General features: G+C 39.3%; 1 protein-coding gene across 1 annotated transcript; it reads right to left on the reverse strand.

Moving 5' to 3' along the window:
* Positions 1-13,044: 13,044 nt before the first annotated feature.
* Positions 13,045-16,917, reverse strand: six2a (SIX homeobox 2a). Its single transcript, XM_067610543.1, has 2 exons — positions 15,836-16,917; positions 13,045-14,284 (listed from the first exon to the last, which is right to left on the reverse strand). The coding sequence occupies exons 1-2, from the start codon at positions 16,393-16,395 to the stop codon at positions 13,972-13,974; spliced, it is 873 nt and encodes a 290-aa protein (XP_067466644.1). The 5' UTR covers positions 16,396-16,917; the 3' UTR covers positions 13,045-13,971.
* Between the last annotated feature and the right edge of the window lie 217 nt (positions 16,918-17,134).

The following is a 17,134-nucleotide window of genomic DNA, read 5'->3' on the forward strand; positions in this document are numbered from 1 at the left end:
TTATTGAAGCATGCACCGGCCCTGTCCTCCGCACTCCCTCCACTCAGTCCAGTTCAGCAAGCAGCAGCAGCAGCTGCACAGCTCCCATAAGAGTCGGGCGAGGAGGAAGAAAACACGGCCCCGCGTGTTCAGAGCTCAGAGACCTGATGTATGACTGTGGAGGTGGATGAAAAGAGGAGCAGTTATTGGTCAAAACATCAAATATCCTTCACAAGTTCACATTGTAGCTAAAGGTCAGATATTTTTGTTCGACTCAAGAATGTTGTGAACTCACATAAAGCTCATCAGTGATGTGACCCATTGAGATAGAGATAATACAATTACACAGAAACATCAGCTGGACTAAAAGGAAACATGATATAGCAAAATAACATTCCTCATACAGATGTTACACAAAGTATTTGAACAATAGTAGAAAAAGATTTTTAAAATATCTTATTACTTTTAAGCCAGCAACATACAACACTGAATATTACTTAATCTATTTTTTTTTTAAAAAAACATATTGTAAGGGATATTAAGTATAATTTGAATAAATAAATAAATGAATAACTTTTTTTAGTTTCAACAATATGCTGTTGTTTTGTTTTTAATCCATCTTTGAGTTTTTGTCAGTATCATCTCAGTTCCTCTCTTTACACACACACACACACACACACACACACACACACACACACACACACTATCAAAATTGAAAGTGAGCCGTCAGAGAGAATTGAGGGAGGGCAAAGGGAGAGGTTGAGAGCTGTGTAAATGGTCAATTGGCTTAACTCAGTGGTGTCTGTTCTTGGTGTGACGATGTCAGCGGGCAATGTGCAAATGTGCACTCTTTTGATTTCCCTGATGTAATCCTCTCCAGCATACTGGTAGCCTATAAAGCCCCAGGGAGGAGAGATGAGTGAGACGCTGGATAGTGTTTGTTCTGGGATTAAGATACCACACTTCCTCGAATTTATTCATTCAAATGTCACATGCATGCACGCAGAGCAGAGTGCAAACACTGTATGTATGTGTACGAATGCACACACAGGAACATATTATCTTTCACACATGCACAAAACCGTCCTGTTACTACATTTCTGTGTTTGTAGTTGTACAGTATTTAGTGGTCTCATTATGTTACACTGCCATCTAGTGATCTGTAATAACTCACATCCATCAGGGGGAAAACAGGTTTTCAGCAGAGCGCAAATGTATGCTGAAATGATCACTTGAACTCATTCATGTCATTGATGATTAGCTCAAAGGATTATTTGACTGGAGACAGCTTTCACTCACTCCTTTTCAGCGTGGAAACATCTGTACAAGTTGAGTAGCACTCAACCTCTAATTACTCTTGGGATACACTGTCTTGTTTTTTTAAGACAAGAAGAAATGTATCAAAATGTTTGAATTGAAATATGCAACACAGTTACGTCATCAGTTTCTGCTTTTTCAGAATGTGGTGGAAGATAAACTTTTAGGGAATTAAGGTTTTCAAAGGGATAGATTTATGCTAAAATTAAATGCAACCATGAAAATGTCTTATTATGAGTCTGTTATGAGCATGTATCACTATAGCTTAAGTGTTTCTAGTAGTTTGGATTTGATAATCACAGCACGATTGCCACTGACTTCCTGCAATATTAGAATCAGCTGGTAATAAAACTGCAGCTCAAAGGTGGTGACTGTCATTGACATCGGTGGCTGGGAGTATGTTATCATATGGTAATATTATATCACATGATACCACTTTTTCCTATCCCTGATAGGGCTTTAAATACACCTGTGAGAGTGGAACAGAAAGCCTGTTATAACTGTAGCATCATAGAGTTAATATAACACCACTATCACCATGACAACCTTGGTTATCCGCTCTCTCTTATAAGTTGATATCTCATAATATCCCTCTCCACTCACAAATACCAGCAATGTGCCCATTAGAGGCATAGTGATAAAAACAGTGTCATAAATAAATATCCTTATGCATATTTTATATATTTTTTGCATGTATTGTGATGGAGAAACACACCTGACATCATCTCCACCATCATCACATTCATTATGTAATTTTAAACATAAAATTCAGGAAATATTCAAGACAGATTTACAGCCTTAAAGTATCACTTGAAATGATTTTCAGCTCAGCCTTGAAGTGAACACAAACCTTACAATATTCAAAAGAAATGTCTGACTTTATCCACAAGGGGTCATCATGAGCTCAAGATTGAAATTCTGATTATATTCATGAAATAAGATGAAAATAAAACTGAAGGAGAAACAGGACAAGAGAGTGATGGCATGTGACATGAAGAATGCATTACATAGAAAACTATTCACTGTATAGCTTTACATTCACTCTTAAGTCTCCCCTGTTGTCTATACAAGCCTCTAATGGCATTCTTGGCTTCCAGATCTGTTCCTGTAGTTACATGTGTGTGTGTCAAGTCAAGTGTACAACAAATTACAAATGGTGTATACAGAAGCTTTAAGGTCACTGACACATATCCTCCCCTCTATGCCTACCTCTCATTGTGAAGTGAAATTATACCTGTGGCATGTTTTCTGCATTTCTCACTACAAAATTGCTTTGGCTGAAACCCAGGAGCGTTTGAAGTGCAGCGGAGAAGCTAATCAAGCAGCAAGTGAATGGCAACAAAGCAAAAGAGACTTCAAGCAGCTGCCACAACAAGACAAACACAAGAAGAGGAAGAAGAGTACACAGCTTGGAAACCAGTCTAGTGTAAGTTATCAGGAAGGAGACGACAGAAGAGGGAGGAGGAACAGAGAGACAGAGAAGGCTGTGTTCCTTTTTTTTTGTCCAATTTTCATGGTGACTTGACTTGAGTATGAAAACACACATTGACCGAGCATGTTGATTTGAAAGACATTCATGACTATTGTATTGGCATTTTATCCACCTGTAAAAATTTTGCTGCTATCATGAGACAGCATCCCCTTGCCTTTTCATCTCACTGAACATGTAAACTTTAAGTACTGCGGGAAGATCCTGGTTGCTGTCGGCAGCAACAAGATACACCTGAGATGAGTATATCTGCAGGTGAGCCGACTTCTCTTTATTCTGTCTCCCACAGGAGTCAGTCTGCACATAGGAATGTTACCCAAGTCAGCTTTCGTTAACAAACAAGAATTACAAGGTGCTCTGTCTGTGTTTTGGCTCAAGAATAACTTGAAATCATGTACTCTTTTTCAATATATGATTTTTTTCCCTCTACTGTTTATATATGGCTGTTGTCTGGAAACTCTGCTAAAAGGAGTTAGCGCCAACATTTTTTTAACTGATATGGATGATTTTCATTCATCAACAGAAAAAAAGAGTGTAAATGAGTAAGAGTTATCATCATCTGTTGTCTCTGATCTGTTGTCACATTCCCAGATGTTAAAAGGGCAACTTTAAAGTAGAATAAAAATGATATATTGTCAAATTAATGGTATACAACATAATTAATTCACACAAACAGTACAACCAATCAAACAATGACACAATGCAATATAGAATAGTTACATACTAAGTAAGTTAAGGGGAAAAATGTGCACAAGTGCCAACATTTGATAAAACGAACTTAAACTTGTATCATAACTTGTAAAATTGTAATTTCTTAAAACAGTTCTCCTTTTCATAGCTTGTGAAGCTTTAGTTGGAGTGAAGACAATAACTATTCAGTTTTCACTTAACATTTTAGCTGACCGTAGCATGTTGTATTTAAATAAATAACATGCAGTGTAATAATTAACCATAATTTCTGTCAACAAACAGTAATTATATTACAATTACTAAATATTATTAGCAATAATAGCATTTACAACATGCAGGCTAGCAACATGAATATTAAACATCCAGCACTGTCTAACTATACCTGTAATAGTTTCATGAGTGTGAACCTTAAAAGGTTAAGTAGACTTTCACCCCACTTCATTTAAATGTATTTATTGTTGGTTTAATGCCTTTTTAATCCAGTTGTTGTGTTTGTCATTTTATTTCAGTTGCAGTTTTCTATGTTTTAGGCTTAATGTTTGTTTGTTACACTTATGTGAAGACAGGAGACAACTCTGTATAAACAAAGGTTGAATGGATGAATAAATGAATTCACGTGTCTTTATAATTAGCTCCTTTTATCTCTCTGTATAAATCTGATGACCAAGGAGTGTCAATGTTGTGTCTTTTAACAGCCCATATAATAAAGTCTTTTTGTAGTTTCACTTCATACACAGTGACTTGGCCTTTTTTTTGTCTTGCCACCACACTTCCTACTTTTTGTGCTCTCTTATGTGTTTATCTGCCTGCTTCACTGCGGTGCACCTGCTGGAGTATTAGAGCCAAGCTGTGCTACCTTTCGTGTTTTGTATACATCACTGTCATCAGGGTCTTGTTCCCTTCTTCACACACATGCAGTTACACTTTCCGTTCACTGGGTGGAAGCAGTGTTCAGCTTAAACAGGGTTCTCAACATTTTCAGTTCTCTCTCTCAGAGTTTTGCTGCTTTCCCTTAAATTGTGGAGAAAACTAAATAGTTACCTTTCATCACGTCTGTGCTGAGGTTTTATTACTCTTTAAACAAAACTACACAGTACTAAGTGGAGTGAATGCAGTGTGTGTGTGTGTGTGTGTGTGTGTGTGTGTGTGTGTGTGTGTGTATGTGTGTGTGTGTGAGTGAGTGGTGGGGTGGGGTTTCATCTATGGCTCAGGTCACTGTGTGTTTATTGGTGTCACAGGATCAGTTCATGTTTATCATGCTGACACATTCATTTATACTTACCTAATCTTCACCTTGTCTTCCTCTCCTCCTCCATTTACATGTTGGTTGCTACGGTTACCTCTGGTGTAAGGAATACATGCTAGAGGCTACAAACTGGCATGCCTTATTACTTCATTAAAATCTGACTTACTTTTGTGGTTATTTTTACAGAATTGCAGGACATAGAGGCATGATTATCTCTCATTTCAACCCTCCAAACACACAATTTGTATTAAACTCAGTGGCTCCACTGACATTTGATCCCAGCTGTAATTGGCAAATCCTACTCTACATATCACATACTGTATCATTTATTGTAGCATACAGTGTACCTTGTATGCAAAGTTTGTCTTAACAGTATTGAAAAGCAGTAAGACCTCTTTTATTTATCTGAACAGTGTCAACATTAAAGTGTGCACACGCACATTTACTGTGTGCTGAGTCAACAGTCTGGCAGGATGAACCCTTATGTTTAACTGGAAACAGACAAACCTGCACTGTACACATGCAGACAGACAGGCATAGTGTGCACAATCAACACTAATACTGATTGATCAAAATTAGAAGGAAGTTCCCTTCATCCGCTCCTGTGCTGGAACAGACAAGTCCAGAAAAGTTGCGTAACCTTTAATCCCTTAAAGCTACAAATAGTTGTTAAATTAACTTATGTAATGGTGCATGAGGTTCAAGGTTCAAGACACAACTTATTTCTATATATCAGATTATTCAATTCAGCTGACCTGGGGCAATGTAAAAGAATACAATTACAACATATAAACGTACAACGTTAAAAATTGGACATAGACTATGAAAGATTGCCAAACTGAGTAATGACTGAAATATTTTCATACTGTCTTTGTGTTTATAAAATGCAGAGTTTCAGCAAAGTTATGAGGTCGGATGTCACATGAATATAGATGAAATACAATAACTTTGCAAAAAGAAAAAGTCAGTTATGTTGAGATTGCTTTTAGTGCAAATTGTTTTTTATCCTTTCATTCGTCTTGAACTAAACTACCAGATGGAACAAACCATCTATTGATGACTAGACCTTTCTCAGGACCTGCTGACACACTGTGAGACTTCCTTACTAACATACTGGCATCACACCTTTCTTAAATTTCAGTGCGCAATGACATAAACAAAAGAAGGAAAAAACTGATGAGCAGCAGAGAAATGTGCTGCTGAGCCTAATCAGTCAAAAGTTAACAGCAGACTATAGAATAAAACTGTATGAAAAGTACTGTTACTGTAATAAAACTATTAGTGGTTTAAATGCAGCTGTGCCTGCTCGTATTATCACATCTTTGACCCTTTCTCTCTCTCATTTCCTTCGGCTCATCAAAGCAAAAACCCAAACTATAAAAGGAAGCTCAACTGTACTGTGAGGTTTTAGAGTTTCAGTGAGTTATCTCCTCTACCACAGACAGAGGAGCTCTCAGTCCAATTAATAGAGTTTTATTAGTATTTAGGTTTATAATATCACAGCTGATTGTGCATAATCTGAAATATGTTGTCATAATAACAACAATAGCTTTAAGTAGATTAAATGAACGAATGACCAGAAAAACAACCATTAAAAAAAACAAGTAAAAATAAAAAAGCTCGACAGATTGCTTCGTTTACATTTGTTATTGTAATATCAGATGACATATACTAACAATAATGAAAAGAGGGAGTAAAGTGATGGATCGACTAGTTTTACAACAATTTATCTGGGTGACACTCTGTACTGCTAGTTGATATAACATCAAGTAAAAGGCTAGATAGGCTGAACATAAAAAACAGCGCACTATGAAAATCTTGTGCATGATTTAACCTGCCCTTTGGCGTTCGCAGTGAACACCCAGTGAAAGCATAAAGAATGGTGTAGTTAATCTTTACACTGGACAGATTTAATGGAACGGTGTCAAGTGACAATAGCTGGAAAAGCCATCGGAGTGAACCTAATGCGATCAGAGTACCCCGTGTCTGTCTCCCATCTAGGAATTTACAGTAGGCTATAGGGGGAAAAGCCCAGGTGAGCCTTTCGTAACCCTTAGTGCGCGCGCGCGCACACACACACACACACACACACGCATGAACGCACACTTTAGCCACCTAAAACATCTATCTGGTTTTTGCTGTTGCATATATTTTCAAATTAAATGTTTGAATCCGCAGAAGTTAAACGTGGTAACTTTCACTTTTACTGAACTCTTCATTTGTTGATATGTCTCCCCTGGTCTCGGGTCTCTGGAGTGGGCTGCAGGGATGGAAGTCAGGACTCGGTCTGCCAGGTGACCTTTCACTCGAGCAAAGGGCGCCCGCAGTGTGCTCATGTGTGTGCGAGAGTGTGTGTTTTGTAACTGTACGCGTCCAGCACACAGGGAGTGCATTAATGCTGGTACTCCCCTGGCCATCTCTCTCTCTCTCTTTTTTGACCGTAACTCTACACCGTGCACCCCCCTCCTCCTCCTCCTCCTCCTCCTCCTCACTCCCCCCAAACCCCCTACTGTTTTATCCTGTTTTATGGGACACACCTGATACAGCAAAAATGCATAATGGCGGAGGAAAGGATGAAATCAATGTGTTCATCAATAAACTGTGTTTGACCTCAAACTGCTGTAAAATAAAAAAGGAGCTGAAAAAAAAAATTAAATTACTGAAACAAACAAACAAAAAAATCTTAAATGATATTACACATGCTTATGCTCTGAATGTGAAATGTTTTCTAAAGATTGCAAAGAGTTTTTGCAGTGGTGCCAGACTACCATTTGGGCAGTTGTTATTTTTTATTTGCAGTATAATTCACAATATGATTAATGCCATTGATTCGATATAGGCTAATCAAATAATTTAAAGGCATAAGCTGCATTTTTGGATGGTATATATTCACACACAGTATATATAATCAAAGAGTTTTAAGTTTTTTGTTTTTCTCAGCTGATCACAATTGAAAATATAGATCAATTTAATGTATTTACAAATATTACTTGCGTAAACAACAATAAACAGCTTTAGAAAATATGAATATTTGTAATTTTGTCACAGTGCTGCTTGATTCATTACTGCAAACACCTGTCGATGAATTTTGGAGCATCAACAGGTTCCCATACTGTGTTTTACATTTTGTCAACTATACTACTTGATTTTATTCTTCTGTCTGTTTGAGTTTTCTTCATCGTTCTTGGCTACATGCAGGATATGCATCCATGCTGATTTATGTCAAGACACCTGCAAGGACTGGCCCTGTGCAGCCTGTCAGCTGGACTGTATCAGCCAAAAAACTGACTGTCTGATTTTTTTTTAACCATTTTCAGTTATATATGAATCCACATCATATGTTGCTGCAGCCCAAAACTCCCTCAGCTCAGCAGGCATTTCCCATCATATACTGAGGACTTATTTCATTCAGGCATCAGGATAAAGCTATTTTAAATTATTTTCATAAGCTGAGTAAGTAACATTTAAAAAAAATAAAGTTTTTTTTTACTTGGATTATGTTTAATACTAAAAATTGCTGGTGTATTTTGGTGAAATTGTCTAAACTCGAAGGTAATTTTTGTGGATTTTGGTATATAAAGCAAGAGGTTTACTGCCCAGCTTCTCCTCTTCCTCCTGGCAATGTCATTGCAGCTCTTGCGAACATTATCCAGTCATGGTTTTTAGATTATTAAAGAGGAATTTCAGTTTTAAGACATGTTATTCCCATTGCAGAGGACAGTTTCATCTGTGTTGATGAATAGTCTACTGTGACCTACAACAAGACCAGAAGGAAGCGTGTGTCCTGCTCACTAACTTTTAACTGAAGCTGATGTACAGTTTAGTTCAGATCCGGTGAAAGAATATGATAAACACATATGGATCAAATGGAGTGGTGACAGTCTGCTATACTTGGACTCATTTATCTAAGGAAGAATTCAGACCTGACTATATAATTATATTGTATTTTTTTTATATATATAAACGCTCGGGGTTTCATTTAAACTCGTGAAAGTTTAAATTGACACACCTTTTAGTGTTGCAGTGGACGCCTGCAGTGAAAAATGAGCATGTAATGATAGTGATGGTGCATTCGGTTGACATTTCCCTCTTTCGTCTGACTCAAACAGTTTCTACTTTGCAGCTGCAGTACAGTATATCAGTAATGTAAATCCCAGCTGTCTTACTCACTTGTTAGTAAAGCCGCCAACCTCTCTAAGCAACAAGTGGCATGAATCGTTTATTTATTCCCCTTCTTTTGTTTCAGAAATATTTGGTGAGTTCTGCACTACCATCCTAACACCCACTCAACCTATGAGTGGGTGTAGTACAAATTCCTCGAAACCAAAGTTCTGTTTGGTGCCCATTTGTCTATAAGGGTCACCTTAACACCATTGGATGTCATTTTAAAATTGGTACAGTAGTTTGACAAACTGTCCATGACCCAGAGGACCTAGGTTTAAGCCTCTCTGCTCTGCTGAAGTGTCCTGGAGCAAGATAGTGTGAATCCACTCCAGTACTGAGGCTGCTGCTATAAAGGTTTGACCTCTGACCTCCCTGAAGGGGGGCTAAGTGAAAAGAGAATTTCTCCACTGGGACCAATAATGTGTCACATTATAACTATCATCACTGCAGCTGACATTTCTGCAGAGGACTGCCACCATCACGTCCTTGTATCTGTTTCTTGTTGCTATTTATGCATTAAATGTGCTGACAATGCCGAAAATATTTGCTTTTCTTAGTAGGCAAAAAAAAACCTTTTAGAGATACAAAGTTTTCACCCAACAACAGTGATCCAGTATGTGATCTGTCACTAATTATTGTGTGTCACCTAAAGATGTGATTGTCTTTTCAGTAGTTGAACTGCTTTATCTGTATTCCCAGCAGTTTGTCCACAGGGAAGAAGCATGGTGATAAGACAGAGCAGAGCGTTATTATCACGTGTTTATCTCGCCTTTAAAATCTTAGTTCATGCTTAATCTATAATAGGTTGTCAATTAAAATCATGAATGAGCACAGAAAGCCTGCTGTCCACTGGCTCTGATATATGAAGAGCAGGTACTCAGAGGAATGAGGATTGTGTTTTCTTCTTTGAAATAAAAGGTTTATGTAAAATTGAATCCTTCACTCATTCAAAAATCGAGCATCATATAGTTTCATTTATGAAGTTGGAAAATTTTGCCCTTTTTGAATTATTGCATCTTTTTGATACCTGAGAAACTCTGACAGAATAATCTGCATGCAAAAAATATTACATAATTATCATTAATTTTGTAAAGCCTTCACGTGGCCATACGGTTTTTAAACCTCTAAACGCTATTTTTATTATTATTTTCTCTATTAATGAGCAAACGATACTCGGATCGACACCTGTCAAGTCTTAATAATTGCCGGAAGAAAAATCACTATGAGAACATAAAAAAATAAAATTCTTTAACATTTATTTTTTGAAATGAAATTAAAATTCATTTCAATTTTATCTGACTAGCCGGACTCAGTTTATGTCTTTCGTTGCTATTTTATATCACAAAAATAATGACGCTAATTTAATTAATAAAATGCAAAAGCTTAGAGAATCAAAATACATGAAAAAATAGCTGCCGATCAACAAAATCAACTGGTACAAATGAATTCAGTGTAAAGCAACTAAAGCTGCAGCAGCCAGACTGATTCAATACCGTGTGCTGTTTAATACGAAATTTTTAAAGTGATACGGCAATTAAATAGCAACCAGGACTCTGTTATTTATAGGGTGAAAAACTCCTGCGTGTGGATTATTTGAGATATATGAGATTGATTAGATATTGTGATGATGCGATTAAAATAAAAACTCTGCCAGTTTGTTCAAATCTGGCCTATCAGTCAGGGAACAAAAACAGATCTCGGGTCAGAACTGAACTCTTACAAAGCGTTTGCATCTATAAAAGTGCACGGATAAGATCTTTACGGGGCCAGGACCGAACATTCTCTCTTGATTGTTTCATGATTTTTGACCGGAGGCACAGTGGCATTAACTGTTCTACAAGATTATTTGCCCAAAGTTGTTGAACACTTCACGTTTAATCTCCGCAACATCCTCACCCCGTGGTGGAGTGACAGGCGATTATACAGCCTGCAGATGAATTTGTGCGAGAAACCAAGACAAGTTCACACCTGTCTAACTGTTTATCCTGAGTCCTCTGCTGCTTTTGGAGGGGGCCATTATTCCTATAAGCCTGCTTGGCAGAATTAAAATCAGCGTTTATAACCGGAGCGCCTTGTTAGGCCTTTTCTTCAATGCTGGCGGATTTTCCTAACATCCTCTGCCCAAAAAACGTTTAATAGCCTCCCCTCCCCTTCCCGGGCACACATGGCGCACTCACGATGCCAGTTCAAGTTCACATTTCAAACCTTATGGGAAACGAGAGAGCGAAAGTACCAGGAGGCGAAAATCACAGCTCTTTGTGGGGTTACAGAGTTGGTTTGGTGAGAGACCAACTATTCCGTGTTATGTCTCCTCACAAGCCGCTATTACAGGCTTGTTTTGAGTAGACCCATATGCACTGAAGTCCTCGTTAATTATAACTTGTGGTGTTTGAGCTGCATTTGTAATTGACCTTCATGCGCCAGAAGCTGTAACCAACAAGGTGCGACTGATCCTTCGCATTTACAGACAAGAGGGAGTCAGTCCACACACTCTTTGTGTACTTTTCGTATTTACACACCCATTAGAGCTGCCGGATAATTTATTACGGGACTATAATACTCCTTTGCTGTTTCACAAATAAAAAGAAAATAGCTGTCCAACCATGAACCTGACAGCCAAACGCAAATATGCAGTTTGTAATGTGCTGACATGAAGCTTTGAAGGCATCATTATTGTGGATTATATTGTGTAATTTTGCATATTTGCTATTTTAACAATCTGATCATACCACCAGCTGTGAGATGAAGGGGCTAATACCATAATAAACTGCAGAAAGATAAATATGGCCCCAAAATACACAGTTATGATTGCGATAATAAGTCAAAGAAAATACCATAAAGTGCACAGAGCGCGCACACATGAACCTGCAGCCTGAAAGAGGGGAAAGTGTTGCAGCAACTAATAAAAGTATGAAAGGCAGAGGAGAAGTTTGGGGTTTATTCTACGAAGAGCTCGGGCAGCAGGCTGAGGAGGGGGAGGCTGAAGGTGCTGCACGGCTGAAGCTGTTCAAACAAAGTGTCTTCTTTCAACGCCCGTTTCCAGTTCTGTGTTTTTTTTCTCCGCCAAACACTACGGCGCTTTTGTTCTCCTCAGCCGAGCGCGGAAAGATAAGGTGTCATCACTTGAACATCAATGGATAAATTTCGCCCAGCTTTAATGGCCACATGCCACATGCTTCGCTCTCTTGACTTGTGTTGTTTTTGCAAAGTAGATATTTTTCTTTTTTGTCTCTCCTGTTGTCATTTTAACACCGGGAAAGATGACTTAGGTGAACTTTGACCTTCAGTCGATGAGCATGATTAAGGGCAACGCGAGCAAAATTTCACAAAAGCGTTTTTTCTATTTAGAAACTCTCTGCTTCAATAAACCAATTTGCATTAATTTGTCACTACTGAACTTGCATTATATTCCTTAAATTAAAAACATCAGCTTACTCTTCCCTCCCAAATTTCCAGACTTTTCGCCTGATTTCTATTAAACTGAAAAAGCCACCGATATAAGCCAAGAACTGACTTGAGGGGAATGGAGGGAAACAGATAGTTTTCCCCCTTTAACGACTTCCCTTGCAGCATTTATGATTAGATGGCAGATAATCCCGGGATATCGACCCGTGCACGCCGACACACACACACACACATAAAGGACAATATCCTCTTTCTTGGAGCAGCCATTAAGGCTAAGAGCTCTTGATTTTAGGTAATGCTATCTGATTATACATTTCCCCAACGTTATTAAGGAACTGGTGGTTCAGCGCACATTCAAAAGGCCAGAGTAAATAGTGAAGTATGGATCTGAACCAGCTTTGCCTCAACTGACCGTCTGTATACAGAGTTATGGGCTGTGACTATAATAAATGTGCATTTGCGCGCTCAAAGTGAGATTAGAGAAATTATAATTAGACCAAGACATTAAAACTCCTTCATTAAAAGTGAAAAGAAATAATTAGAAAATGAGCACTGCAGTTGTTCTAGAACATTTCTAGTGTCAGAATATTTGCTTAGTCAGGGTATATTTAAAGAGTCACCCAGCTTGAATGGTTTAAAAATAGAGAATGAGGCGACCCGCAGGAGACAAACTATCATATAAACAGACTGGTCTGCTGTCAAGAATGTCAAGAATCATACAACGGGAAGAATCAAAGAAATCCTCAATTTTGAATCCATGTATTTCTTTTCTTTTATTGTAAAGGGTATATGAAACTATAGGTGAATCGTTCTTATGTTTCATCATGTATCGCACAGTTTACATGCAGTCTCTCTCCAAATGAAAATGCAAATAATGATAATAATATCAAGAGATTAAGATATTTCATCTTATCACGGCTCTTATAAGACACTTGAGAATATTATACCCCGTCATAATCCACCCCACACCCTCCCACCAAAAAAAGAAAAAAAAAAAAAAAAAAAAAAAAAAAAAAAAGCTTATGGCTCTCTTGGAAAACCCTTTGTAAACAAAAACGCGATGGGGTACCTTTAACTCGGTGCCTAGAGAGTCTGTTAATATATCTAAACCCCTAAAATAACAACGGTAATAGTAACAAGAATTAAGACATTTTATTGTTATTGTTTTCAACAATATAACATGTTACGTTATTACATTCCGGTAAAATACTTTTTTTTTTTTTTTTACCTAAAACGACCTAGGTCCGCCTCACCTTTTGTCCACTGCAAAAAAGTCTTGTAATGTCAAATCTATTAATTTTTTGAATTATATTCTCCTAAAATGAATTAAAGAGAAAATATGCCAATGGAATGAGATTTTTTTTTAAAACCAGTTTTAAATATATTTCGTGAATTTATAAGTGCTCTGCCTTCGTGTCTTGTTTCTAGAAAGTCCTGAAACAAGCATAATTTGAGGATAACAGTATTGCGCCTACTGTCAGATTTTTCCCCAAAAGACTTTTTAAGGTTTAATATGAGACCAAATTATTTGATGTGGTGGCTGTTTTCGCAGTGGTCCAGTCTGTCTGTTTTGCACCTGGCCGCAAGTGCTCAATCTCACGCCTCCAAGTGAATTACTTTTCCAAAAAAGACGGTGCTCTGTTCCCCTTCTGTGCCTTTTTTCTTTTCTTTTCTTTTTCTTTTAAGAGCCGAGGTCCACCAGATTAGAAGACATAGGGTTCAGTATGGTGTCATGGTGCAATGAGTGGTGATGGTGCACCGAGTCTGCACCGCTGGGTACCGGGATGGCGCTGGGTCCTGGCGGGGGCGCGAGGCCGTGCAGGGACTGTAAACCGGCGTTTGAGCCAAGGAGCAGAGCCGGGCTCGGAGACGTGTGATCCGGTGTCCCAGAGGGCGTTTTGTCGTCGTCCGAGCTGCCCAATAGAGTTTTATTTCCATTCATGGAAGAAGTCAATGGGTTGTGACTATTGCTGTTGGAGTTCTCGTTGTTTTCTCTGCGTACAGAAAAGAAAATTACATCAGTCAGACAAACTATTGCACCATGTTAGTACAGCAGAGAAAATATGTCAGAAATGAAGTTGTGACAAATCTTTAAAACTAGCTACGGTCACGAGTACACATGAAGTAAGGGGACAAATATGCAAAACGAACATTTCTAATATTTAAAAATGTCTAAATCATGGTTGAAAAACCCCCGACAGAATCATTCTTACAAGAGGCGCGCGCGCGCACACACACACACACACACACACACACACACACACACACACACACACACACACACACTCACACCGTCCACGCTACTGTATGTACTCGGATATTAATTGGGTTACGCTATATTAACAATATCCACAATGAGCATCATTAACGTATGAACGCTTAGTCCAATGATTTATTAATGCACCAATCAGTAAGGCACTCATGCGCACGGGTGCTAAGACGCAAACAATTAGTAAGTCATTAAAATAATTAGAGGCCAGTTCACTACAGTGCAGAGAGTTAAATGGCTGTAGTGGTGAACAGTGACTGAAGGCAATAAATCTATTTGACTACTGAATCTGCGCTGAAGATCTTACTAACAAATCAATTCAACCAGAGTATAGACGCCTATGAAAGCGGGCGAGCTCTCGGCCTTTGATACATTTGAATAAATGACAGAGCTAATTATTGATTAACATGTGCCTGTTGCGTATATCTGTTAGCAGTGGTGAGTGAGGCTTTTCTCAGTGGGAAGACATGATTTACGTGCAGCTTTCAGCCCGAATTAGTGGCCAGAGGGTGAAAGAAGACACCAACCCGGCGAACACCTGACTAAAACACGTCTTCCAAACCTCTCTGCGCGCCTGCCTGCCTGCCTGTGTAATTCCCAAACTTTGAACTGTAGTCTACAAACGACTCCTAATGAAATGTCAACCAGGCTGATATGGAGGCTACACACTCTGCCACATCAATTACACCGCAAAACAACTTTTAAACATGTTCTGAGATGTTTTCTTACAGAGATGTTAACTCCAGGATCTGGAGGGTTAAAAAGTAGTTTTTTTGATCCTAATGTGAAAGTTAAAATTCATGTTATAATAGGTGTGATTACTTAAACATAAAAGTAGAGTAAATGCAACTTTTATAACCTTGTAATTAACCTGACAACAAGCCTTTAATTTTGTGTCTTTCAACTTTTACGCGCGGCCTGCACAATTATCACAAACAACAGTACGGGACGTGAGTTTACTAAGCCTGAAAGTATGAAAAAGTTCTTGCAACTTATACCATTTATCACCAAAAGACAGAGCTAAGTAGAGAGAAGTGGGGAAATTAGTTGAGGACTGACACTGTATTAATATTTGGTCAGTGGAATAAATTCCCAGATGTAGGTCAGCAAATTAAGTTACACAGGCGCACAGATGGAACACGTTGTTTTTGACTCCACAACATTTGTAGTTTAAATATGACTTGTGTCTATTTTTGATTTGTGTATAATGATGAGAAAAGTTCAAGTTTGGCCTAATCTGAGATCTGTGTTAAGTGCCTTTAATCTTTACTCCTACCTTTCTTTTGCCTCCGCCGCTCGGTCTCGCTGCCGTCGGTTTTTGAACCAGTTGCTGACCTGCGTGGTGGTGAGTCCCGTGGCCTCGGCCAGCTCTCTTTTCTCCCGCGGGGATGGGTAAGGGTTGTGGGTATACCACTCCCGGAGGACGCTCCTACTCTTCTCCTTGAAGCAGTAGCTTGTCTCTTCACCGTCCCAGATAGAACGGGGCAGGGGGAACTTTCTCCGGACGCGGTACTTCCCCACGGCGCCGAGCGGGCGGCCTCTCAGCTTCTCCGCCTCGATGTAGTGCGCTTTGAGCCACAGCTGCTGAAGCTTCGGGTGGTTGTGCGGCGAAAACTGGTGGCTCTCCAGGATTTTGTAGAGCTCTCGGAAGTTCCCCCGATGGAAGGCGACCACGGCTTTCGCTTTGAGGACGCTCTCATTTTTGTGGAGGTGTTCGCACGCCGGGAGCGACCAGAGGAAGCGCCCCAGCCGCTCGATGTTCCCCCCTTGTTGAAGGACTTCGCAGACACACGCCACTTGTTCCTGCGTAAAACCAAACGTCGGAAGCATGGACATGGCGACAACGTAAACCAATACAGATTATATTGTGCCTTACTTCCACGTCTCCCCTCTCAGTCTCACATGAAATCAAAACGCATTAAGTCCATAAGCGACAAAAGGTCCCCAAAAGAGCAGCGTAAAACTTAAAGCTGCCCAAAGTAAGGTAATATCCAACTGCGTATTGTGAAATAAACTCAAGTCCATTCAGCCATGCAAAACCCCAGGCGACAATTCCTCATAAAGTTGGTGAGAAAGAGAGAAAGTTGCTACTCCTTCCACCGTCCTCCTCCACCTTTTCTATGCCGTTTCAACATAACCTACTCCCGGAGACCGGGCTCGCTGGCTCGTTTTAATAATATTATTGTAAGCTGGCAAGACAAGCGATTATATGAACTCTGATTGGTCGGTTATCTGACCCGGGGATGGTGAGGATAAGACAATAGCCTTAGTCAAATTATTTGCCATGGTTACGCTGTCACTCAAAGTAACCTGATATGCTTTGAGGTGGCTCCCTAGCAAAGTCAATCCGATTGTTCCCTTCACGACCATCCCGCCTACCAATAGAAATACTGCTCAGATTTTTTCTTCTAAAACAGTTTTTTTTCTTCCCCCTTCACTTTGACAGACACCTCGGGCAGCCAAAGAGCGCAGAGCTGGGGGAGTGTGAGGGAGAGGAGAGGTGCGTTGATCCCATAGCTGGAGGAAGGATGGCGCCAGAGCGCACAGAGCCGGCTGCAGTAGCAACAGTATGTCT

Source organism: Thunnus thynnus, chromosome 14 (assembly GCF_963924715.1).
Source record: "Thunnus thynnus chromosome 14, fThuThy2.1, whole genome shotgun sequence".
Lineage (NCBI taxonomy): Eukaryota > Metazoa > Chordata > Actinopteri > Scombriformes > Scombridae > Thunnus > Thunnus thynnus.